At 41.2% G+C, this 26418-nt stretch overlaps 1 protein-coding gene across 5 annotated transcripts in view; it reads left to right on the top strand.

Annotated features, from left to right (window-relative positions):
* Window positions 1–26418, top strand: part of LRP1B (LDL receptor related protein 1B) — a 1636337-nt gene that overhangs the window by 1206710 nt on the left and 403209 nt on the right. For all 5 annotated transcript variants that reach the window (XM_077273024.1, XM_077273022.1, XM_077273019.1 and 2 more), the window contains exons 37-41: window positions 1695–1824; window positions 4077–4203; window positions 4347–4498; window positions 4797–4921; window positions 20783–21154. In XM_077273024.1, coding sequence (XP_077129139.1) covers window positions 1695–1824; window positions 4077–4203; window positions 4347–4498; window positions 4797–4921; window positions 20783–21154 — 906 coding nt within the window. The remainder of the gene's footprint in view (window positions 1–1694; window positions 1825–4076; window positions 4204–4346; window positions 4499–4796; window positions 4922–20782; window positions 21155–26418) is intronic.

A 26418-nucleotide genomic window follows, 5' to 3' on the forward strand; every position in this document is an offset into this window, starting at 1 on the left:
ACTCTATATTATTTCATTTGTAAACTTTCATTACTTTGTCATTGGATTGTGAAAGGTGTCTATCTAGTATCTACAGTCTTGGCCGCAAGTGTTGGAACCCCCTTTTAATTGTTCCAGAAAATCAAGTATTTCTCCCAGAAAATTATTGAAATTACACGTTTTGTTATTCACGTTTATTTATTTTGTATTTATTGGAATAACACACACAAAAAAAGTAAATTGGACATAATTTCATACAAAACCCCCAAAATGAGCGGGATAAAATTGTTGGCACACTCGACTTAATATTTGGTTGTACATCCATTGGGATAAATAACTGCCATCAATCGCTTCCTATTACCATCCACAAGCTTCTTACATCTCTTACCTGGAATATTGGAGCACTGTTCTTCTGCAAACTGCTCCAGGTCTCTTATATCTGAAGGTGCCTTCTCCCAACAGCATTTTTAAGATCTCTCCACAGGTGTTCAATGGGATTTAGATCCGGGCTCATTGTTACCACTTCAGAGCTCTCCACCGCTATGTTTCCATCCATTTCTTGGGGTATCTTGAAGTATATTTGTGTTCATTTTTCCTGCTGGAAGACCCATGACCTAAGGATGCTAACCCAGCTTTCTGACACTGGGCACTAAATTGCGACCCAAAATCCTTTGGTAATCTTCAGATTTCATGAGGCCATGCACAGATGCCAGAGGCAGCCAAAAGAACAACCCAAAACATCTTTGAACCTCCACCATATTTGACTGCAGGTGCGGGTATTCTATTCTTTGTAAGCCTCATTCTGTTTTCAGTAAATAGTAGAATGATGTGCTTTACCAAACAGCTATATCTTGGGCTCATCTTTTGCAGAAGGATTTTGGTTTACTTATGAACATTTTGGCAAACTGCCATCTAGCTATTTATGTATGTCAGCAGTGGGGTCCCCATGGATCTCCTGCCACAGCATTTCATTTAATTCAAATGTAAATGGATAGTTTACACTGAGACTGATGCATCCTGATCCTGCAGAACAGCTTGATTTTTTTTTAACTTGACAGGGCCTGCTTATTCACCACAGGACTATCCTGTGTTGCGACCTTTCATTAATTTTTCTCTGCCTTCCACGTCCAGGGAGATTAGATACAGTCCATGAGTTGTAAACTTCTTGATTATGTTGTGTACCGTGGACAAAGGAACGCTGAAATTTCTGGGTATGCACTTGTAATCTTGAGATTGTTGATATTTTTCAACAATTTGGGTTCTCAAGTCCTCAAACAGTTCTCGTCTTTCTGTTCTCCATGTTAGTGTGGCACACAGAGACACAGAATGCAAAGATTGAGTCACTTCTCCCCTTTTTATCTGGTTTCAGATGGGATTTTCATATTGCCCACCCCTGTTACTTGCCACAGGTGAGTTTGTACGAGCATCACACACTTGAAACGAAATGGTTTACCAACAGTTTTGGAAAGGTGACAACAATTTTGTCCTGCCCATGATTGGGGTTTTGTGTGACTTTATGTCCATTATGCTTTTTCTTTCTTATATTTTTGTTGTACCAACACACAAAGGAAATAAACATGAGTATACCAAAACATATGTAATTGCAATAATTTCCTGGGAGAAATACTTCATTTTCTGGAACAATTTCAATGGTGCCAACACTTTCGGCCATGACTGTATCCTCATTAATGAATTTGTTTTATTTTTGGAAACAGGTAACATTTATTGGGCAGACCATGGCTTTAATCTAATTGAGGTGGCAAGACTCAATGGCTCCTTTAGATATGTAGTGATCTCTCGTGGCATCGATCAGCCCAGAGCTGTAGCTGTACATCCTGAAAAAGGGTGAGCACATTTTTCATCTGTCTCAATTCATTGCTTAGAGGAATACTGAATGGTATGGTTTTCTCTACTTATCTTTAGAAGTAGCATGCTAATACACTAGCAATGTCACATGCCAAAAATCGGAAAATTATGGTTATCACAGGTTCTTATCTCAAGTCCTTCTGTCGCTCTTAGGCTTCAACAATTCATTCATCGTTCCTGATTCAGTAAAATATTGGAATATTTGTTAAGTTTTTGTTAATTCTGGATCTGAGTCATTGAGCCCTAAAGCCATGTAGGCAGGAAAGCTTTGCTAGGTAGAGGAAATAATGAAGGAATCCTTTATACAGTGCCCTAATCATCCACCATACATCTAACAAATGGGTCATAAAATTTAGACAGGGGTACTGTAAATCCCAAAATGTAAGCAATCAAGATGATAACTCTGAAAATGCACTTCAATGGAAGTCGAAATGCAGATTTATATATCTGTGAATCTGTATCTGAAAACCCTACCTAGAAAAACATTGGCAGGTACGACAGCCCTACATATAGGGTAATCTGTAACGTTAAAACAAAAAAGAGAAAATAAAAAAACTGTTGTCTTTACAATGTATCAGATATTTTTTTATTGTATTACAATGTTACAATGCAGTAAATTATTATTATCATTATTTATTATTATTTTATACACTATTGTTCAGCCATATCCAAAGCTCTGACAGTGGTAACAATTAAAGTATTCTAGTTACATTACAGCTTTGATATTTTTTTTTTTTTTGCTTTTGGGTTTTTTTTTCATTATTTTTCATATACTGTACTCAGAGACCAATATTTCTTAAAAGAAAGTGCCACAGAGCCATTTCATGACTGCTTTCATGGCTTTTTTCTGGAGTAAAGATGGTTTCAAGGGCTCTTTCAGACGAGTATATTACACAAACTACTAAAAATTTTACTGATCAATGTAATTTAGTAGGGCTGCACAGATGACAATTAATCCATACTCTGTTCTTTTCTCTGGATCTTGGACGAGACTCACCAATACAAGTCTATGGGAGTCCAAAAAAATAACGGATCACATGAGGAACATTCATATTGCATCCGAGTTTTACGGATACTTTGCCATTCTTTTAAATTTTCTTGTGTTTTTTTAGAGCAAATGTTCCACTAATTTTTCAGTAAAATTTGGACAAAAATTCCAAATCACTCTATGGTGTATCAGATAAAAATTATGAATTTTGTTTTTATGAATTGACTAGGAATTTCTAAACTCCTTGTAGAATGGCAAACGTAAAATAGAAACAACAAAAACAACAACATCCAAATAAGATACATGTAAAAAGACTTAAAAAAAGATGCAACTAAAAAAAAAGATAACGGCACAAATCGAAAACAGACTAAAAACACCAAGAACGCAAAAAAAGGCAGAAATGAAATATTAATTTGGACCCTAAATATGTTCTATTTCATAGTAACCAATCATTTGACTAGATTTATTATTGGATGGATCAAGTTTTAGATTGATCGAGTTACTTTATATGGGTCAGCATTTTGTATCATACCACTGATGCCGCCTCCTCGCTCGCTCCCGGCCTCTGCTTCTCGTGCGCGCGCACATACCAGGTTCAGTGCTGCGTGTGTGCACTTCTGATCTTCTGTCGGCGTCTCCTCTATGGGTCCTGGAGGACTAGTACCCGGAGGTCGGTCCTCCTTATTGTCCTCTCTATGGTTCTGGAGGTCTGTTACCCGGAAGTGCTACCCTGCCTTTAGGTATTTAAACTGCTTCCTGCCGTCCCTCTGTGCCTGGTTATCATTTGTTCCTTCAGGTGTTCCTGGCCGCTCTTAGTCTCTGTGAAGTTCGTTTTCCCTCTGACTTTGGGTTTATCCCGTCTTTCCTGTATCCTGCTAGGCTCTGCGTTCCCTCAGTTCCTCCGCCAGTCCCTGCACTGCTGCAGTTTACCCACCAGTCCTGTGTCTCTGCAGTACTCACCTATCCTGTGGTCCTACTATCCGCCTCTTCTTGGTCTTCTCCCATCCTGGTCCTCCAGCTTCCGTGGCGATAGTCCCTCATGGGCCTGCCCCTAACTCTCCCTGTATAGGGGCGGTCTATCTGGTCAGCTCGTCCGTGAGGGGTTCGTCATCACGGTCTAGAGGGTCCACTTTCCGTTTTCCCTCTTTGAATCATCACACTCACATTTGGACTGCACTCGGATGACATCTGAGTGCAGCCTGATTCTTACAGCATAACATTTTGTTTTACATCTCCTTCCTAGTTACATTTTCTGGACTGAATGGGGACAAACTCCTTGTATAAGTAGAGCCCGTTTGGATGGATCTGAAAGGACTATCCTGGTGAACACGGGAATTTCATGGCCGAATGGAATTTCTGTAGACTATGAGGTCAGTTTATCCTGTACATATTTATAAGCGCTCCGCCGTTACAAGCTCACACCTTCTATTCACCTTTCCATTAGCCTTGTAATAAAGTGCTCTTGTAAAAAAAAAGATTGCCGGCTGAAGTTTACTTTGAAATTGATCTTTAGGAAAACAAATTATACTGGTGCGACGCCCGTACGGACAAGATAGAAAGGATCGACCTTGAAAGTGGACGGAATCGGGAGATTGTGCTGTCAGGGAGCAATGTGGATATGTTTTCAGTTGTCGTCTTCGGGGCTTACATCTACTGGTCTGACAGGTAATTTATTTTTCCATAAGTATTTGAGTCTGAAAATGTTATTTCAGCACCAGCTGCTTCACCCTTGTAGGATTAGCCATTCCTTAGCAAGGTCACAATGAGGATCTCATAGAGCCATGTTATTTCCACAGAAAAAGCATTTTCGATATTCAAAGCTGAACCATATCAATGTCACAGACACAAGTGGGTTTCCGTGACTTCTGCTGGGACAGCTGTCTGTTGCATTTTAACTACCTGTTTGATTTTAATTATCCCCCAATTTTTGATCTGTGATGTTTTCTCTCTTTTTTTATGGCAGAGCTCACTCAAACGGCTCCATCCGAAGGGGTCAGAAGAATGACGCCTCAGATACCGTGACCATGAGAACGGGACTCGGGATAAACCTAAAGGATGTAAAAGTCTTTAATCGAGCAAGAGAGAAAGGTGAGAGTCTTCTACATTATTGGCTGCACAATATGCTGTATTATGATCTTGGAAGACATTAAGCAATTAAAGGGGTTGTCCAGGATACTTTCTTCTTTTAAGCGGCTAAGTACTTATTATCAGATGGTTGCTTAGAGCAGTCATGAACCACTTCTGGCAGCGATTCTCCTACTTTCTGTGACATCATGTCAATAGAGCAGAAAGTTCTTCCATTTTGCTCACTTATCGTAAGTAGAGTTGAGCAAAAATGTTGAGAATCGGTCACCGAATCTAAATTTGCCATATTCGTGCCATATTGGTACGCTATACATGCCTAATTTATGTTTGATGGTCGGTTGCGAACATATTCATTCATTTCTACTCCCATTGACTCCAATGATGTTCAGCTGTGTTTGGTGTGTATTGTAAAAACAATATTCGCCACTGGTGATAATAAGGACTGAGTTTTGAAAAATTCGCTCAATTCTAATCGTAAGGATGTTGATAACTATCTGCCTGTTCCTCCGAGCAATGATTCCTCCCAACTTAAAGCAGTGAAGGACCATTCTTGTTGACAATTCTCCTTCTTTCTGTGACGTCACATTGACAGATCAGTTCCTTTTCTTCCACTCTGCTCTGTAGATGGGGCATCACTGCCAACGTCATGTTGTTTGACAACTGGCTCCCCACTGAGTTACGCTAAGTCAGCTGTCAATTAACATGATGATGGCAGTGATGTCCCTTCAACAGAGCAGAGCAGAGCAGAAGAGAAGGAACTCCTCTGTTGACGTGACATCACAGGAAGTAGGAGAATTGTTGTCAGGAAAGGTCATGACCACTAAGCCAAGAGTGTTCATCGCATGGCAGAACAGGCAGGTAGTTAGCAATTTCCTGATGAAAAGTGTTTAGCACCACATCAAACTAAAAAAAATAAATCACCAATAACCCCTTTAAGTACAAGTTACAGGAAAGCATGATGGAAAAGTCGTTCAATGGTCTCAAAGAAGACACATTGCACTCATAGACGTCCATAAATTATGTGGAAATCAAAAGACATAGCTGTCAACCAATCATCATGTATTGCCAACGATCATCTATATTTATATGGGCACGGATTTGCTGAGCATGCATGGTTTCTCTGTAAATAAAAGTGTGTTAATCAGCTGACAGACCTCTGCTGCAGGCTCCAGCTTATCTTCCATAATTAATGTTAAAATAATGTTTCCAATTGGGTTTCACTAAAAACGTTTCACTTTTATGGGCTTTTTTCTTTTCCTGTACATTGAGCTTTGATGAGATCTCTAGTCTTAAATCTGCTGAGAAGACCTCAGAAAAATACAGATAAGCGTTACATATTCTCTCAGAACGAGCTCACTGACAGACTTTCAGTTAACTCATTCTGCAGCCAGCAAAAGTCAGTGCAACACACAGAGGCAATAGAATGCAAATGTTCTTTTTATTGAAACTTAATTACAAATTTGATTTTTAATACAAAATTCAAGCGTTTGAGTAAATAAAATTACCAAAGAGAGGGCAACCACTTTAAGAACAAAATGAATGGGTATATAAACGCCAACATAGATATTAAGTGGTTTGTCAGAGTTCACCTGAGATTCATCTTTTATGTATTGTGACCTTAAGTCCTCCAGAAAGACACATTTTGGAAGTTCTTCTTGGCTAACAGATCAGGGTTTTGGATGGTGATTTTAAGAACTAAATTAATTAAAGAGGTTTCCTCTGGGTAGCATTACAAAAGGGTTGAGGGGGTCGGTAATGTCAGTATGATTTTTTTCTTTCACTTTTTTTACAATCTGGTGCGCTTGTTTTTTGTTTTCCTTTTTTAAAACTGTGGCTGAAAACCCCATTAATTGAGTATTTTAAAATACGTTCTTAGACCACACAAGTCCTTAAAGGGTTTATAGGTGATAACTTCTAGATTAGTAAGGAAATCTGCATTGATCAAAGGACGATTTCATCCCTAATGGAGCACTTCTGTCCCTGTTGGAATGGGGTGGCATTCACCTGGCCGATCGGCGCCATTCACAGCGGTTACACCCCCCCAGTCTATAAGTTATTTCCTATCCTTTGGATAGGCGATAACTTATCTTTATTAGTCAACAGTCAAATCCATTAAAATTCTTTAAATATGCCAACACATCGGAACTTTATTTAATAGGATTTCCCATAAAAACTGGTTTTCATGGATTTTGACATACGTCCTATTAGTCCATGAGCCAAGAACCAAATTTGACGATATCGGTACCAAGCGGAGTGACTAATTCTCTTTGGTATTTTTAGGTAGATGCATGTCTGTAGTTTATTTTTTGATATGATAGCCCTTACATATACGTAGCTTATTAACCCCTTCAGCCCTAGGCCTATTTGTACCCAAGTGCCTAAGCCAATCTGACCTGTGCCACTTCATGGGCTAATAACTTTGGAACGCTTTCACCTATCCAAGCCATTCTGAGATTGTTTTCTCGTGACATATTGTACTTCACGTCAGTGCTAAATGGGAGTCAATATATTTTACCTTTCTATATAAAAAAATGCTAAATATTCGGAAATTTTGGAAAAATCGGCAATTTTTTAACTTTGAAATTCTCTGCTTTTTACAAAAATACTGATACCCCCCATAATAGTTATTAATTTACACTCCCCACATGTTTACTTCATATTGGCATCATTTTGAAAATGAAACCTTATTGTTTTACGACGTAATAGGGCTTATAGTTTTATGCGCAATTTTTCACATTTACAGCAAAACCCACTTTTCAAAGGACCAAGTCACTTCTGAAGTCACTTTAAGGGGCTTACATAACAGAAACCACCCATAAATTACCCCATTTTGCAAACTACACCCCTCAAGCTGTTCAAAACTCATTTTTAAAAACTGTTAACCCTTTAGGTGTTCCACAGGAATTTTAGCATGAGCCAAGAACCAAATATGACGATATCGGTACCACCCGGAGTGACTAGATGTAGTATTTGTAACAAAATTTAATCCAAGTTATGTAAATACACACTGAACATGTCATGTGCATATATATATATATATATATATATATATATATATATATATATATATATATATATATATATATATATGTTACTCCATAATATCTTCAACATCGGACTCTGAATCTGACTGTTGTTCTACTGGCTCGTCTTCAGTACCCTTGTTCTGGCATGTCTGTAATCTGCACATGTCTGTGCACTTCAGGCCATTGCTGAGGCAAGTACACTGAGGAAGTTCACATGACCGCACACACTTGCAGGACAGTAGCTGTATAATAGCTTCTGGTGCTGGTGCCCCTTGCATCCACTTGACAACAAGCTTTCCGTCGTTATCTATCATCCAACCGCAGTCTGTTGGGTTTGCAACCCATGGCTGGCTCTGCAGACTTCTCCTCCAGATCGCAGCCTGGTAGTTTGCACGCAGTGCATGCATGAAAAGGCAGTCCTGGCAAGGAGGGAGTTGACTTGACTCTACCACTCCACGTCTGGCACAGAACAGCTGATAACGGAGCCTGTTTACCTCAGTTGTTTGGGTAGTTGGCAGGTACATGTGGCAGGTGATTTCCTGTAACTTCTCAAAAAGTTCGGTAGACACTTCCCATGAACGACCAACTTCCTGAAAGGCATCCTGGTATGTCTTGTTCATCTTCAACTGCTTGAGTGTCGTCATCTTCCCACGGCCAGCGAATGCACTGACGGTGTCACAGCCTGTAAATGCATGCATACCAATCAATGAATCACATACGCTGCCTCCCAATGTTCGGCTCAGAGTGGTGATATCCAGGAATCTTGTCCGGTTCTGTGTACCGCATTTCTGGAACAGGTGGGATGGGATTTTGTGGCACATGCCCAGACACAGGACCATGACATCAGTATCCTCCGAAGTGATGATGACCGACTTGTAACCAGATTCTGCTGCATGAAGAGCATGGAGAAGGAGGCGTTTGTCTGCTTCTTCTTGATTTGACTTAAGGTCAGCAGCCTCTTCCCACTGTTCTTTGGTGATCTTAAAGCAGAGCTGCTCACATGTGACATACAGCTCCTTCTCCTCAAGCTTCTCCCTGTGGTGTTTCGCCTTCCATTCTTCTACCAGAAACTTTATGAGACTTGCCTTGTTGGAGGAACTACTTAGAAGCTTTTTCCACTGCTGGATGTTGTGCCCATGTTGAATGTTCTTGAAATGGATCCCTGTGCCTTCATATCTGTTGACTCTTTCTGTATCTTTGATGGATGTCTCCTTGTAGACGTCAAAGACAATATCAATGCGCTTGCTCTTAGCACCCTCATGGATAGCGCGACTCATTGCTGTGCCTGCTAGCTGGCCAAATGTTGCATTGTTTCCCTTCAGTTTCTGAACCAGGCTCATCCCATCAATGATGGTTGCAGAGGGCTCGGGGATCACTTCTGCAGGACGAGCATTCCTCTCCAACTCCCTTGCGAGGGCAGCCTTGTTGGTCTTGCGGATAGACCCATCACCATTGGCAAGTGCCCATGGCAATGGACCCAGGGGATGAGTCAAGACATCACTCATTTGTAGCTTTCTGTTCTCAGCTACAAGTATCATCTGGCCAAATAGGTTTCTGTCAGCCTTCAAAATTACCTCCTTGCCAAGACCTTGTCTGCGTGTCTTCATTTGGATGTTAGAGAACGTTTTAAGTTTGTTCTTCGTCATCTTGTCATGAAACAATGTAGTTGGCTTATCGGTACCCAAACGCTCATCCTTGAATGTTTGATATGCATCCTCTCCTATACTGTATGCCCCTTGAAGGTCTTTGGCTACATCTGGTGGTGCTACAGTCGCTGTTGACAAACTGATAAGTTCACCATTATGCTCTTTGTTGAAGGGGTTCACCCAACCTGTCTCCAGCAGTTGAACGAAAGATTGGACATCGGCTTCATCTCTTCTAATCCTAGACACCTGTAGGTCTGAATGGCTGAAGTCAGTATATTGTTGGCCTACCAGGGCCCTCAGCTGCCTCAAGTACATACTGCGGTACTCTGATGTCAGGTAGAACCTGGAAACAGCTCCAACTTTGAGGCTGAAGCCTTTTGTGCCCCCTGGTGTCTGGGTGTCTTTGTTGATTGTCTCTTCAATGGTCTGGTCCACAGGAATTCGTCCAAAAGGATTCTTGCTACCGATCTGGACCGAAAAGCCACCTTGCATGAAGTATTCATGGACCTCTGGGTGTTCTATGGGCAGCCGAGACATTGTGGCATAGTAATAGGTTAGGTATCGGGCATAGTTGACCTTGTCATAGGCAAAACACCATGGTATCATCTGTCGGATTGCTCCTAGGTGAAGCATCCAGTTGCCTTCTCTTGAAGCTCGAACCAGGGCCAGCATGGTCTCGACCATGTCCAAGTATGACATCCAGAATGCTGAGAGTTGTTCATTTCTGAGGGTCTCAAGATAAACTTGAAAGAGCTTCAGGGTAAGTGTGCAAGATTCATTATCCAAGAGCTTTTCGAAGGATCCCTGCGACACACTGATGCGAAAGTTTGTGATGTTCTTCAGTGTTTCATCCAGATGGTGAAGGTCCCTTGCATGGTTTTCTTCTAGCCATGGAAGGAAGTTTTTCCAAGCAAGCCTCATAAGTGCTTCATAGACCAGCTTGTGTAGTCTCACTGCTCTGCCTGGGAGGTGTCAGCCTCTACAGAGGGAGATAGGAGCTCTGCAGAGAAGACCGGAGAGTCCTGTTCAGCACAGAACGTGTATGTGTCAGTGTGTGTGCGTGTGTTGGGGCACCTCAGGGTGTCTTCAAATGTGACATAGCCCCCTAGATTTCTTCCAGTAAAATTTGCACTCCAAAAGTCATTTGGCGCTCCTTCCCTTCCGAGGCCTGCCGTTCCCCAATACTGCAGTGTACGACAACATATCGGGTGTTGTTGTGTTCGGGAGAGATTGGTGAACAAATAGTGGGGTGCATTTTTTGCTGGTACACCTCTTAAAAATAAAAAAATGAGCCTAAAATGACACCTTCATGTAAAAAATGCACTTTTTCCATTTTCTCAACCAAGTGTTTCCAACTACTGTGAAACACTGGTTGGGTCAAAGTGGTCACTATACCCCCTAAAAGATTCCTTGGGGGTGTAGTTTCCAAAATAGGGTCACTTTTTGGGGTTTCCACTGTGGGGGTACCTCAGGCAGCCTTCAAATGTGACATGGCCCCCTAGATTTCTTCCAGTGAATCCGCCACCCAAAAACCACATAGCGCTCCTTCCGTGTTGAGCTGTGCTGTGTGCCCATACTTTAGTTTACGAGTACATGTGGGGTGTTTCTATAAACTGCAGAATTAGGGTAACCAAGTTTGGGTTTGCCGTTAACCCTTGCTAGGTTGCAGGTAAAATTGGATTACAATGTAATATCTGGAAAAAAAATGAAATTTTGAAATTTCGCCTTCATTCTGCTAAAATTCCTGTGGAACACCTAAAGGGTTAACAGTTTTTAAAAATGAGTTTTGAACAGCTTGAGGGGTGTAGTTTGCAAAATGGGGTAATTTATGGGTGGTTTCTGTTATGTAAGCCCCTTAAAGTGACTTCAGAAGTGACTTGGTCCTTTGAAAAGTGGGTTTTGCTGTAAATGTGAAAAATTGCGCATAAAACTATAAGCCCTATTACGTCGTAAAACAATAAGGTTTCATTTTCAAAATGATGCCAATATGAAGTAAACATGTGGGGAGTGTAAATTAATAACTATTATGGGGGGTATCAGTATTTTTGTAAAAAGCAGAGAATTTCAAAGTTAAAAAATTGCCGATTTTTCCAAAATTTCCGAATATTTAGCATTTTTTTATATAGAAAGGTAAAATATATTGACTCCCATTTAGCACTGACGTGAAGTACAATATGTCACGAGAAAACAATCTCAGAATGGCTTGGATAGGTGAAAGCGTTCCAAAGTTATTAGCCCATGAAGTGGCACAGGTCAGATTGGCTTAGGCACTTGGGTACAAATAGGCCTAGGGCTGAAGGGGTTAATAAGCTACGTATATGTAAGGGCTATCATATCAAAAAATAAACTACAGACATGCATCTACCTAAAAATACCAAAGAAAATTAGTCACTCCGGGTGGTACCGATATCTGGCCCGGCTCATGGACTATATATATATAAAAAATAATGTAATATTAAGTCAAAGGTATATGATGAAAATAAAAAACTAACAAGTCCGGAACACCAAGATGAAAAAAAAAAACATTCCGAATTCCAAAATTGCTTGGTCAAAAAAAGAATTATGATCACAGAACCGACAGTGAGGTGGAGTCTTAGAAAAGCTAAAAGCTTGTGGAAATAGAGACGTCCGAGTCATAAATTTGTTTTAATTATTTTTCACCCTGTGAATCAAGGCGAAAACCATTCAGAATTTTGAACAACCATACAACAAAAAGCTTTACGATTTCACATTCAGACGAGTTGCAGTGGCTTTTCCGCAAACTTTTGCCAAGTCCTCTGAGTTTTACATTCCTAATTAGCAATGAATGAGTGTTAATTAGAGAACGCTTTCATTCAATTTAGAAAGATGTTTGTGCGAGTCAATATATGGATGATTATACGGAGACAGCGTGTTTCTTTTCAAGTTGCCTTTGTCTCATTTGTCTTAGGCAAAATACTGAAAACAAAGTTAATTTTCTTTCTTGTATTTTAAGGTTTGTTTTGTAAGCGAAATTTTATGAAGTGACTGGATAATCTAATTAAAGACTTTCATCTTTTCTCTGAAATGATTGAATATAAACAAGTATAAATGTTATAACAAGATTTATCCTTTAGGATCATCCCATAAAAATCAGTGATCGCAAGCTGTATAAGACTTTGTGACTGCAGATGTCTCCGAGTCCTTACAGAGCTTATGGAGGTCATAAAGAGGAGTCGCACACACCACTGGTGCTTTAACCTACCCCCCTCCATATGTTAAAATTATTCTTTGGGTTTGCATAAGAGATTAAAAATTAATGAATAAAAATAAAAAAATATAAATTTTGATAACTAAGTTATAAGACTGTATTTTTCCATTTATTGGCTGCGGAACGATTAGCCCCTTTGCAACTGACTATTAAATCTGCAGAACAAAAACAGGTCCAATATTTGACAGATCTGTATCCATTAATGTCTGGTTGAGTCTGTCCAACTCCAGGACTTGAACCTCGTTCCTAATAAAAAATGGACTATTGTCAAGATTTGGAGAATTTGCACCCTAAGGACGCCATCTGAAAGGTCAGGGAAGATGGTGTAGTGCTTATGGGAGACTGAGCACCTGTTAAAGATAAATTCCCATCAAAATGTTTATAGAATATATACAGCTCTGGTAAAAATTAAGAGACCACTGCAAAATGTTCAATTTGTCTGATTTTTCTCTTTATAGGTATATTTTTGAGTAAAATGTAAATTGTTCTTTTATTCTATAAATTACTGACCACATGTCTCCGAATTTTCAAGCAATACATTTTGTTTTATCTTCTGAAAAGGAGAAATGGTAAAAAAAATATTAAAAAATCCCAGTGTTTTCAGACCTCAAATAATGCAAAGAAAACAAGTTCATAATCATTTAGAAACAACAATACTAATGTTTTAACTCAGGAAGAGTTCAGAAATCAATTTTTGTGGAATAACCATGATTTTTAATCACAGCTTTCATGTGTCTCGGCATGCTTCCCATCAGTCTTTCACACTGCTTCTGGTGCAAAAACTTAAGCAGTTCTTCTTTGTTTGATGGCTTGTGACTATCCATCATCCTCCGGATTACATTCCAGAGGTTTTCAGTGGGGTTCAGGTCTGGAGATTGGGCTGCCCATGACAGGGTTTTGATGTGATGGTCTCTTAATTTTTGCCAGGCTGTATATTGCAGTCATCACATTATACAGCATTGTGTACTTACAATTGCTATTTTTTTCCTTACACCTGGTTCATTCTTCTCTTTTATTAGGTCTATGGCATCACATGATTAAAAACTGACTAATTAAATCCTTCTAAGATCTATGTAAAAACAGGAAGTCTTTTATTCCATGCATGAGTCATCACTGCAAAGCCACTTGGCAGGGGGAGAAGGGAGCAGCTGTGTCAGGAGTGGAAGAGGTCGGTGACTCATACCGGAAAAAGAGACTTCCTGTTTCTACATTGAGCAGCAAAAAGAGAAGAATTAACTGGGTAGAAAGGCAAAATGAGAAATTGTAAGTACACAGTGCTAGTTTGCAACATGTTAAGAGGATAAAAACTTTGATGTGAGCACTTTCTTAAGTAAGAGCTTTTTTAGAAATTACAAATGATGGATTCCCAAAGACCCTTGTCCAGCACAAAATAAATAATTCTTGGCCACCAACCAAAGCTCTGCTAACTTCCTCCTACCTTCCGGCATCATTGGAGTCTCTTCTGATTTGTAGGCAGAGTGCAATGCCAGACATGCTTCACGCCTTGACAATTACATTATGCATATCTTCTTATTAAGCTCCTATACAAAATCCGTGGAGATATTGCCATGGTTAAAAAAACCAAGTTGAACAAAAGTTTTCATAAGTGTGGTCTAAAATATCCCAACATTTATCCAGACAAAGGTCAGTGAAACACAAAGTATCCAATACCATGACTTTGTTGACCCACTGATTGAAACACCACTTATGGGCCCACAAAGAGGCATTTGTCAAGTGTGGATCATGGCAGAAACAATAGAATCCATTGTGCTGTAAAGCAAATTCTGATTTTACCAACTGATGACACGGCCAAGAACTGCAGAACAATTTTTTCCAAAATTTTCAGATACTTTTAACAGCCTTCCAAAAGGGTTTTCTTGGAATGGCCTTTTCTTAGTATTAACGTGACTGGGCTTGCGCTACAGTAACATGCCTGTTGTGAATTTGGATTCTGGGCTCCCCCGGTGGCCGCTTGTGGAATTGGACTTGTCATCCTCTTTCCTGTTTCACCTGGTTCCATCAGTAGTGGGTGTCGCTATTTAAGCTCATTTCTCTGGTGGTTTCTTGCCGGTCAACAATGTTATCTGATGCCTCTCAGTGCTTGTTCCTGCTTCTAGACAACTTCTAGATAAGTTGGACTTTTGTCCATGTTTTGTTTTGCCTATTTGTTCCAGTTCACAGCTGAAGTTTTGTTACTGTGTCTGGAAAGCTCTCGTTGATCAGGGATTGCTACTCTGGCGTTATGAGTTAATGCCAGAGTTTAAGGTAATCTCTGGATGGTGTTTTGTTAGTGTTTTTCTGCTGACCATGAAAGTATACTATCTGTCTTCTGCTATCTAGTAAGCGGACCTCAAATTTGCTAAGACTATTTTCCTGCTGCGTTTGTTGTTTCATCTGAACTCACCGTCATTATATGTGGGGGGCTACTGTCTTCTTTGGAATATTTCTCTAGAGGTGAGCCAGGTCTTATATTTCCCTCTGCTAGCTATTTAGGTCTTAGGCCAGAGCTGGGCATCTAGCTATAAATAGGAAATGCTACCTGGCTATTTCTAGTTGCGCGGCAGGCTTAGTTCATGGTCAGTATAGTTCCATCTTCCGAGAGCTTGTCCCTCTATAGGCTTGCTATGATCTCTGTCTGCAGAGATCATGACAGTTTGACCGGCCCCTAAAGTGTTAAAGACCCAGGTTGAGAAAGGAGAGTTATAAGAAGTCTGCTGGAATTTTTTTTTTTTTTTTTTTTTCCCTCCAGTCTGCCTTGCTGCAGTCTTTTTTCTCTCTCTCTTCCTAATCTCTGTATGGCTCTGTGTGCACCTGACAATAATGGATCTCCAGAGTGTAACTGTGGGTTTGAATAATCTCATCACGAAAGTACAAAATTTACAAGATTTTGTGGTACATGCTCCGGTATCTGAGCCGAGAATTCCTTTGCCGGAGTTCTTTACAGGGAATAGAGCTAGCTTCCAGAATTTCCGAAATAATTGTAAGCTTTATTTGTCCCTGAAGTCTCGTTCAGCTGGAGACCCTGCTCAGCAGGTTAGGATTGTGATTTCCTTGCTCAGGGGTGACCCTCAAGATTGGGCCTTCTCATTGCCAGCAGGGGATCCTGCGTTACGCGATGTGGATGCGTTTTTTCTGGCCTTGGGCTTGCTTTATGAGGAACCTCATTTGGAACTTCAGGCAGAAAAAACTTTGATGGCACTATCTCAGGGGCAAGACGAAGCTGAAGTTTTCTGCCAAAAATTCCGTAAATGGTCTGTGCTTACTCAGTGGAATGAGTGCGCCTTGGCGGCAACTTTCAGAGAGGGTCTCTCTGATGCCGTTAAGGATGTTATGGTGGGGTTCCCTGTGCCTGCAGGTCTGAATGAGTCCATGACAATGGCTATTCAGATTGATAGGCGTCTGCGGGAGCGCAAACCTGTGCACCATCTGGCGGTGTCTATGGAAAAGACGCCAGAAAGTATGCAGTGTGATAGAATTCTGTCCAGGAGCGAGCGACAGAATTTTAGACGGAAGAATGGATTGTGTTTCTATTGTGGGGATTCTACTCATGTTATATCAGCATGCTCTAGGCGTACAAAGAAGCTTGATAAGTCTGTTTCCATTGGCACCATTCAGTCTAAGTTTATTTTGTCTGTAACCCTGATTTGCTCTTTGTCATCCATTGCCACGGACGCCTATGTTGACTCTGGCGCCGCTCTGAGTCTTATGGATTGGTCCTTTGCCAATCGTTTTGGTTTTGATTTAGAGCCTTTGGAGACTCTTATTCCTCTGAAGGGGATTGACTCCACCCCATTGGCTAATAATAAACCACAATACTGGACACAAGTAACCATGCGTATCAATCCGGATCACCAGGAGATTATTCGTTTCCTGGTGCTGTATAATTTACATGACGATTTGGTACTGGGATTGCCATGGTTGCAGTCTCACAACCCAGTCTTGGACTGGAGAGCAATGTCTGTGTTGAGCTGGGGATGTAAGGGTATTCATGGGGACTTACCTTTGGTTTCTATTTCGTCGTCCATTCCCTCTGAAGTCCCTGAGTTCCTCTCTGATTATCAAGACGTCTTTGACGAACCCAAGCTTGGGTCGTTACCTCCGCACCGTGAGTGCGATTGTGCCATAGATTTGATACCGGGTTGTAAATATCCAAAGGGTCGGTTGTTTAATCTGTCTGTGCCGGAACATGCTGCTATGCGGGAATATATAAAGGAGTCTCTGGAAAAGGGACATATTCGTCCATCTTCTTCTCCCTTGGGAGCTGGGTTTTTCTTTGTCTCAAAAAAAGACGGCTCTTTGAGACCATGTATTGATTATCGGCTTCTGAATAAGATCACTGTTAAGTATCAATACCCATTGCCATTGCTTACTGATTTGTTTGCTCGTATAGAGGGTGCTAAGTGGTTCTCTAAAATTGATCTTCGTGGGGCGTATAATTTGGTGCGGATCAGGCAGGGGGATGAGTGGAAGACCGCATTTAATACGCCCGAGGGCCACTTTGAGTATTTGGTCATGCCTTTTGGTCTTTCTAATGCCCCTTCAGTTTTCCAGTCTTTTATGCATGATATTTTCCGCGATTTTCTGGATAAATTTATGATAATATATCTGGATGATATTCTGATTTTTTCTGATGACTGGGACTCTCATGTCCAGCAGGTCAGGAGAGTTTTTCAGGTTCTGCGGTCTAATTCTTTATGTGTGAAGGGGTCTAAGTGCGTTTTTGGGGTCCAGAAAATTTCCTTTTTGGGGTATATTTTTTCTCCCTCTTCCATTGAGATGGATCCCGTCAAGGTGCAAGCTATTTGTGACTGGACTCAGCCCTCCTCTCTTAAGGGTCTTCAGAGATTTTTGGGCTTTGCCAACTTTTACCGCCGATTTATTGCTGGTTTTTCGGATGTCGTTAAACCACTGACTGATTTGACCAGACAAGGCGCTGATGTTGCTAATTGGTCCCCTCATGCTGTAGAGGCCTTTCAGGAGCTTAAGCGCCGTTTTGCCTCTGCCCCTGTGTTGCGTCAGCCTGATGTGAATCTGCCTTTTCAGGTTGAGGTTGACGCTTCGGAGATCGGAGCTGGGGCAGTGTTGTCGCAGAAAGGTTCCGACTGCTCCGTCATTAGGCCTTGTGCCTTCTTTTCTCGCAAATTTTCGCCCGCAGAGCGGAATTATGATGTTGGGAATCGGGAGCTTTTGGCCATGAAGTGGGCGTTTGAGGAGTGGCGCCATTGGCTCGAGGGGGCTAGGCATCAGGTGGTGGTATTGACTGACCACAAAAATTTGATTTATCTTGAGACTGCCAGACGCCTGAATCCTAGACAGGCGCGCTGGTCTTTATTTTTTTCTCGCTTTAATTTTGTGGTGTCATACCTACCGGGTTCTAAGAATGTTAAGGCAGATGCCCTTTCTAGGAGTTTTGACCCGGACTCTCCTGGTAATTCTGAACCCACAGGTATCCTTAGGGAGGGAGTAATTTTGTCTGCCGTTTCTCCTGATCTGCGGCGGTCCTTGCAAGAGTTTCAGGCGGATAGACCGGATCGTTGTCCGCCTGATAGACTGTTTGTTCCGGATGATTGGACCAGCAGAGTCATCTCTGAGGTACATTCTTCTGCATTGGCAGGTCATCCCGGAATTTTTGGTACCAGGGATTTGGTGGCAAGATCCTTCTGGTGGCCTTCCCTGTCACGAGATGTGCGAGTCTTTGTGCAGTCATGTGACGTTTGTGCTCGGGCCAAGTCTTGTAGTTCTCGGGCTAGCGGACTGCTGTTGCCCTTGCCTATTCCTAAGAGGCCTTGGACACACATCTCGATGGATTTTATTTCAGATCTGCCTGTTTCCCAGAAGATGTCTGTCATCTGGGTGGTCTGTGACCGTTTCTCTAAAATGGTCCATTTGGTTCCTCTGCCCAAGTTGCCTTCTTCTTCTGAGTTGGTTCCTCTGTTTTTTCAGAATGTTGTCCGATTGCACGGTATTCCTGAGAATATTGTTTCCGACAGAGGTACCCAATTTGTGTCTAGATTTTGGCGGGCATTCTGTGCTAGGATGGGCATAGATTTGTCTTTTTCATCTGCTTTTCACCCTCAGACTAATGGCCAGACCGAGCGGACTAATCAGACCCTGGAGACATATCTGAGGTGTTTTGTCTCTGCTGACCAGGATGATTGGGTTGCTTTTTTGCCATTGGCGGAGTTCGCCCTCAATAATCGGGCCAGCTCTTCCACCTTGGTGTCCCCGTTTTTCTGTAATTCGGGGTTTCACCCTCGATTTTCCTCCGGTCAGGTGGAATCCTCGGATTGTCCTGGAGTGGATGCGGTGGTGGAGAGATTGCATCACATCTGGGGGCAGGTTATGGACAATTTGAAGTTGTCCCAGGAGAAGACTCAGCGTTTTGCCAACCGTCATCGTCGTGTTGGTTCTCGGCTTTGTGTTGGAGATTTGGTGTGGTTGTCTTCTCGTTTTGTCCCTATGAGGGTCTCTTCTCCTAAGTTTAAACCTCGGTTCATCGGCCCTTATAGAATATTGGAGATTCTTAATCCTGTTTCTTTCCGTTTGGACCTCCCTGCGTCCTTTTCCATTCATAACGTTTTTCATCGGTCGTTATTGCGCAGGTATGAGGTACCTGTTGTACCTTCAGTTGAGCCTCCTGCTCCGGTGTTGGTTGAGGGTGAGTTGGAGTACGTTGTGGAGAAAATTTTGGACTCTCGTGTTTCCAGACGGAGACTCCAGTATCTGGTTAACTGGAAGGGTTACGGCCAGGAGGATAATTCTTGGGTCAATGCATCTGATGTTCATGCTTCTGATCTTGTTCGTGCCTTCCATAGGGCTCATCCTGGTCGCCCTGGTGGATCTGGTGAGGGTTCGGTGCCCCCTCCTTGAGGGGGGGGTACTGTTGTGAATTTGGATTCTGGGCTCCCCCGGTGGCCGCTTGTGGAATTGGACTTGTCATCCTCTTTCCTGTTTCACCTGGTTCCATCAGTAGTGGGTGTCGCTATTTAAGCTCATTTCTCTGGTGGTTTCTTGCCGGTCAACAATGTTATCTGATGCCTCTCAGTGCTTGTTCCTGCTTCTAGACAACTTCTAGATAAGTTGGACTTTTGTCCATGTTTTGTTTTGCCTATTTGTTCCAGTTCACAGCTGAAGTTTTGTTACTGTGTCTGGAAAGCTCTCGTTGATCAGGGATTGCTACTCTGGCGTTATGAGTTAATGCCAGAGTTTAAGGTAATCTCTGGATGGTGTTTTGTTAGTGTTTTTCTGCTGACCATGAAAGTATACTATCTGTCTTCTGCTATCTAGTAAGCGGACCTCAAATTTGCTAAGACTATTTTCCTGCTGCGTTTGTTGTTTCATCTGAACTCACCGTCATTATATGTGGGGGGCTACTGTCTTCTTTGGAATATTTCTCTAGAGGTGAGCCAGGTCTTATATTTCCCTCTGCTAGCTATTTAGGTCTTAGGCCAGAGCTGGGCATCTAGCTATAAATAGGAAATGCTACCTGGCTATTTCTAGTTGCGCGGCAGGCTTAGTTCATGGTCAGTATAGTTCCATCTTCCGAGAGCTTGTCCCTCTATAGGCTTGCTATGATCTCTGTCTGCAGAGATCATGACACATGCCCAGTTGATTTTACAGTTGTCTCACTATGTCTAGAAAACATTGCAAAATCCATGATGCTGGAGCACAAGTTCTTTTTTCACATCGATAATTTTAGATCTGTACAGGTCTAACCTAACGGTGTCTCCTATTAATATGCAACTCCTCCCACGCAAAAAAATTAAATGAACATGAACTTTTGAATTTATTTATTTTAGATTTTTTTTAAATACCGTAATTGTCCACATAAATTGGCTCCAGTTCTCATTAGGAAGCCAATTGTTTACACAGATGAACCTTATGGGAACTAAATACAAGAGTAGAATAAACACGGTCAGTGACCTGCGACAGTCACAAAATGTCATTTTTTCCCTCTCTACAGGAACCAACATCTGTGCTAAAAACAATGGTGGATGTCAACAAATTTGCTTATACCGGGGGAATATGCAAAGGACGTGTGCTTGCGCTCATGGATATCTAGCCAAAAATGGGATTACTTGTCTAAAACAAGAGGGTTATTTGCTGTATTCTGGAAGAACAGTTTTGAAGAGTATTCATCTTTCTGATGAAACCAATTTGAATTCACCTGTACAACCTTACGAAAATCCGGAATATTTCAAAAATATTATTTCCTTGGCATTTGATTACAACTTCAGTGAAAAAGGCAATAACCGCATTTTCTACAGTGATGCTCATTATGGAAATATCCAATTAATCAAAGACGACTGGACGGGAAGAAAAATAATTATTGAAAGTAAGTGAACATTGACCTTTTTACTGAAATATAATGATGTTTTTAAGGACACATAGAACTTTACATATTTTTAATAAGAACAAGATTGAAGTTTATTTCTAAAATGTGCATTGTGGTTTGCATAGTAGATGGTATCTTATCTCTATTGATGAGTGGTCTTCATCAATCTCTATTGGTGGTCTCCAACCTCTGGTTCTTCTGTTCAACAAGAGCTACCCATCAGTTAGGAAATGTTGTAAGATCACATTTTTCAGCAACCGGAGAGCCACAGATTGAAGGTTGTTGTTATAGATGATATTGTACCTTAAAGGGAATCTGTCACCACATTTGACCTATCGAAAATATTAATATGGGCATACAGGTTATAGAATGCTGAAAAAAGTGATGCCTTTTGTATTCAGATGCCTTATTGTTGATAAATCCTCCAGAGCCTATTTTACATGAATGAGGAGTTACCAGTGTGATATGTGATGGTTACCAGTGTTACCAGTGTGATCTATGATGGTTTTCAGCATTACCAGTGATATGACATGGTTACCAGTGTAATCTGTGATGGTTGTCATCGTTACCAGTGATATGTGATGGTTACCAGTGTTACCAGTGTGATATGTGATGGTTACCAGTGTTACCAGTGTGATCTGTGATGGTTGTCAGCGTTACCAGTGATATGTGATGGTTACCAGTGTTACCAGTGTGATCTGTGATGGTTGTCATCGTTACCAGTGATATGTGATGGTTACCAGTGTTACCAGTGTGATATGCGATGGTTACCAGTGTTACCAGTGATATGTGATGGCCCCTATCTGCTTTCCTGATCTCACTGCAGAGCTGTGTGTGGTTATAACTAATACATCTACCGGCTCGTCTCAGCTTCAAACTCATGGGCAGACAGCGTTGCAATATTGGTACAATACAGCAGAGCTCAGAGAGCTGCAAAAATGTGTTATAAGAAGACAAATTTATTTTCTCCTGTTCTGTGTTAGTTACTTGTCTCACACTGGTAACTCCCCCGTTAATTTAAAATAAGCTCTGGAGGTGGAGTTTTCTTTGAGGCAATTCCTTCCCATAGCTTGGAAGAATTAATTTAAAATCTAAGATAAACATGGATTTCTCTGGAATATGACATTGAATCGCAGATATCAAGGTATCATTTTTTCAGCTTCCTGCATATCCATATAAAGGGCTTGGGGAGGGTTAATCCTACTGACAGATTATATTTAAAAAAGTTATGTGATTTGCTAATGTTGACTTTGGGTGAAAACTTTGTAATCGCTCCCATGGTTTAAATATCTTATGATTAGTGTTGAGCGATACCGTCCGATACTTGAAAGTATCGGTATCGGAAAGTATCGGCCGATACCGGCAAAGTATCGGATCCAATCCGATACCGATACCCGATACCAATACAAGTCAATGGGACTCAAGTATCGGACGGTATTCCTGATGGTTCCCAGGGTCTGAAGGAGAGGAAACTCTCCTTCAGGCCCTGGGATCCATATAAATGTGTAAAAGAAAGAATTAAAATAAAAAATATCGCTATACTCACCCTCCGACGCAGCCTGGACCTCAGCGAGGGAACCGGCAGCGTTGTTTGTTTAAAATTCGCGCTTTTACTTGGTTACGTGAAGTCCCGGCTTGTGATTGGTCAGGGCGGCCATGTTGCCGGGACGCGGACCAATCACAGCAAGCCGTGACGAAATTACGTCACGGCTTGCTGTGATTGGTCTGCGTCCCGGCAACATGGCCGCCATTAACCAATCACAAGCCGTGACGTCACGGGAGGCTGGACACGCGCACTTTTTAAAATGGGCGCGTGTCCAGCCTCCCGTGACGTCCCGGCTTGTGATTGGTTGCGCCGCGGTCAACCAATCACAAGCCGGGAGGCTGGACACGCGCGCATTTTAAAATTTTAAAATGGGCGCGTGTCCAGCCTCCCGGCTTGTGATTGGTTGATCGCGGCGCAACCAATCACAAGCCGGGACGTCACGGGAGGCTGGACACGCGCCCATTTTAAAATGCGCGCGTGTCCAGCCTCCCGTGACGTCACGGCTTGTGATTGGTTGCGTCTCCCATGTGACTGCGACGCAACCAATCACAAAGCCGGGACGTAATTTTAAAATCCTTAAGGACCTGAAATTACGTCACGGCTTGCTGTGATTGGTTGCGTCTCCCATGTGACTGCGACGCAACCAATCACAACGCCGGAACGTAATTTTAAAATCCTGAAGGACCTGAAATTACGTCACGGCTTGCTGTGATTGGTTGCGTGCCGGTCACATGGGCGGCACGCAACCAATCACAAGCCGGGACTCACGTAAAGGAAAGAAAAGCGCGAATTTTAAACAAAGAACGCTGCCGCTTCCCTCGGTAAGGTGCAGGCTGCGTCGGAGAGGTGAGTATAGCAATATTTTTTATTTTAATTCTCTCTTTTACACATTTTTACATTAATGTTGTTTCGATACCGATACCCGATATCACAAAAATATCGGATCTCGGTATCGGAATTCCGATACAGCAAGTATCGGCCGATACCCGATACTTGCAGTATCGGAATGCTCAACACTACTTATGATTAGGCTTTGTCAACCAAACTAGTCGTTAAAGCTTTACATTCCTATGTTCCAGCAACGTTTTGAAGCCTATTTACATAAACTATTTACATTTACTCATTGCACAGATTTTTCATTTATTTAATATTTATTTGGAATTGGTGAATACAATGGATTTATACAGTCAAAGTTATCGTAACCTTGTCTGTGTGCCTGCGGTGAGAGTTCAGTCATTAATTACTGGAGTCAACTTTGAATATATAGTATTTTTTCTCCCTGTGGATACAGTGAAACACACTGGAGATAAGTAGGATGATATGCAAGTATAGGTCAGTGAAAGGTTGATTCCTTAAAGAGAAACTGTTATTTGCTAAAAAATATGTTAAATACATTGTAAAAATCCCTGAAGCCCTCTGATTCTGCCAATCTTTTCCATGTTGCGCTGCATAACTCCATTGCAGAGATATTGCCATTTTTTCCTATGGGAGCATAGTATGTGAAATCTCTCCTTTGCAGTCCAACTGGGCATTTTTCCAGTGTCTTCTCTGGGGGTCATGTTCTTTCACACCTCCATTCCAGATGCTGTCAATCACAGCTTCACAGCATCTGAGTATGATAGATCGGATGTTGAACTGTAATTGCAAGGTAGAAGTGAAAGTGCATGCTCTCCATAAAAATTTGCAAACAAATCAGCCTAGTTGGACTGCGAAGAAAAGATTTCACATACTGAGATCCCAAATATACAAATTTGAATATCTCTGCAATGGAGCAATGTAGAGCAAAATTGAAAAGTGTGGTGGAATCAGGGATGCTCAGAGATTTTTTTAGAATGCATTTATTCAACTTTTTTTTGAGTAAGTGACAGGTCCTCTTTAAAGGTGCCTTGTTCAGGGTTGTCAACCTATTGAAAAAATATTTATATGTAATTTAATGTACACCTGTTACATAGTGTCATACATGCTATAACTTGTTAAAATTTGAGTTTACATGTGAACACAAGAATGTTTTTGCTAGAAGTCAATGGTGTTTTTCTCAGCTTTTGGCATGCAGGCAGTCTGTCAAAAAAGAAAAATGAAAGAGGGTAGAGGGGTAAGGAAGGAATGCAGATGAAGTATCTCTCCTTCCTGTGAGTGGGAGAGCATACAAGAGGGATCAAACACCTAAATGGATCACAGAAGATAGAACAGTACTAACATACTAATATATTATTAGGCATTCACAGAAATAGAGAGCAGAAGGTTTTATTTAGAAAAGACTAAAAATATGCCGATTAGACACATTTCTAGCTGGACTATATCTACCTGATTTAGTTTTTTTTTTCTGTTGTGTACATGTTCATAACTGCCCGAAAAACAAAAGATGGTCAACCAAAGACCTAGCTTTGCAGCATTATGTTCACAACAGAGCTTTCCGATGAGTTTCTTCTCAGAGAACCTCCATTACATGACCACAAAACACAATGGCACAACAATAGAATAATAAATATAAAATAATAATAACCACCTAATGAGCTTCGTATTCCAGACAATCTTGCAGGACAGCAATATATTTAGATCCTTGTTATCGATACCACAAAACAAAACCTCAAACTTTGTATGCTTGTCTTGTTCTTATATTTTCTAGACTCGCACTAAAAACTAAGCAGCACGTGAACTTGTTACATCTGGCTTCTTTCTGAGATCCATCGACTTGTTGAGACATAGATGTTGTACTCATTAATTTTGCATCGATGCAGAGCTTTATATGAGAAATTTGTTTTACAAACACGTGTATAAACAGAGACATATGAAGAATTTTGTCTGATTTGTTTTCAGCCTGAGCCTCCTCCAACGTGAACAGAGAATTAATTACGTTTGTCTTATTTATAAGCAACGTGATGAAGGCCGAAATCCATTAAAGTGAATTTAATTTGTTTAAATGCATTGATTGGTTCATGTTACGGAATTGTAAGGTGTTTGACGATTATTTCTAAAAGTGTGGATAGAAATACTAAAAATTTGATTCCATGGCTACATATATCACCTTAGGGTGAAAATTGGTGTAACTTTTTGATGTTATCCTATGAGTTTATCCTTTGTGAATTTTTGAAAGCTCATTCCTAGAGTGGCAAAACACATATGATATTCTCCAGATGGCTGCTTATATATATATATATACAATATAGCATGTAATTTGGATATACAATCAATGTCCAATACGTTAGGGTCTGATTATTGTGGTTCATAAAGAGATCTACATTAACGTGGAAAGCAACCCACTGTTTGGCTCCTGCAGTCACATTTGGCTTTTTCTTCTTCTTCAGACACAATATGGTCAGTACAAAAATACTAAAAAGATGATTACCAGCTCACGTCGGTGAAGGCAGTTGTAGGGTTCTCGGCACTGCCATTACTGCCGAGAAAAAAATCAAGGAACACTTCAGTCTTTTTCCAAATAAAATAGTAAGTAGTGTTGAGCATTCCAATACCGCAAGTATCGGGTATCGGCCGATACTAGCGGTATCGGAATTCCGATACCGAGTTCCGATAATTTAGTGGTATCGGAAATTGGAATCGGAAGTTCCCAGTGTATGGTTCCCAGGGTCTGGAAGAGAGGAGACTCTCCTTCAGGCCCTGGGATCCATATTCATGTAAAAAATAAAGAATTAAAATAAAAAATATGGATATACTCACCCGTCCAGGGGCCCCTGGACCTTACCGATTGTAACCGGCAGCC

Source organism: Ranitomeya variabilis, chromosome 7, assembly GCF_051348905.1.
Source record: "Ranitomeya variabilis isolate aRanVar5 chromosome 7, aRanVar5.hap1, whole genome shotgun sequence".
Lineage (NCBI taxonomy): Eukaryota > Metazoa > Chordata > Amphibia > Anura > Dendrobatidae > Ranitomeya > Ranitomeya variabilis.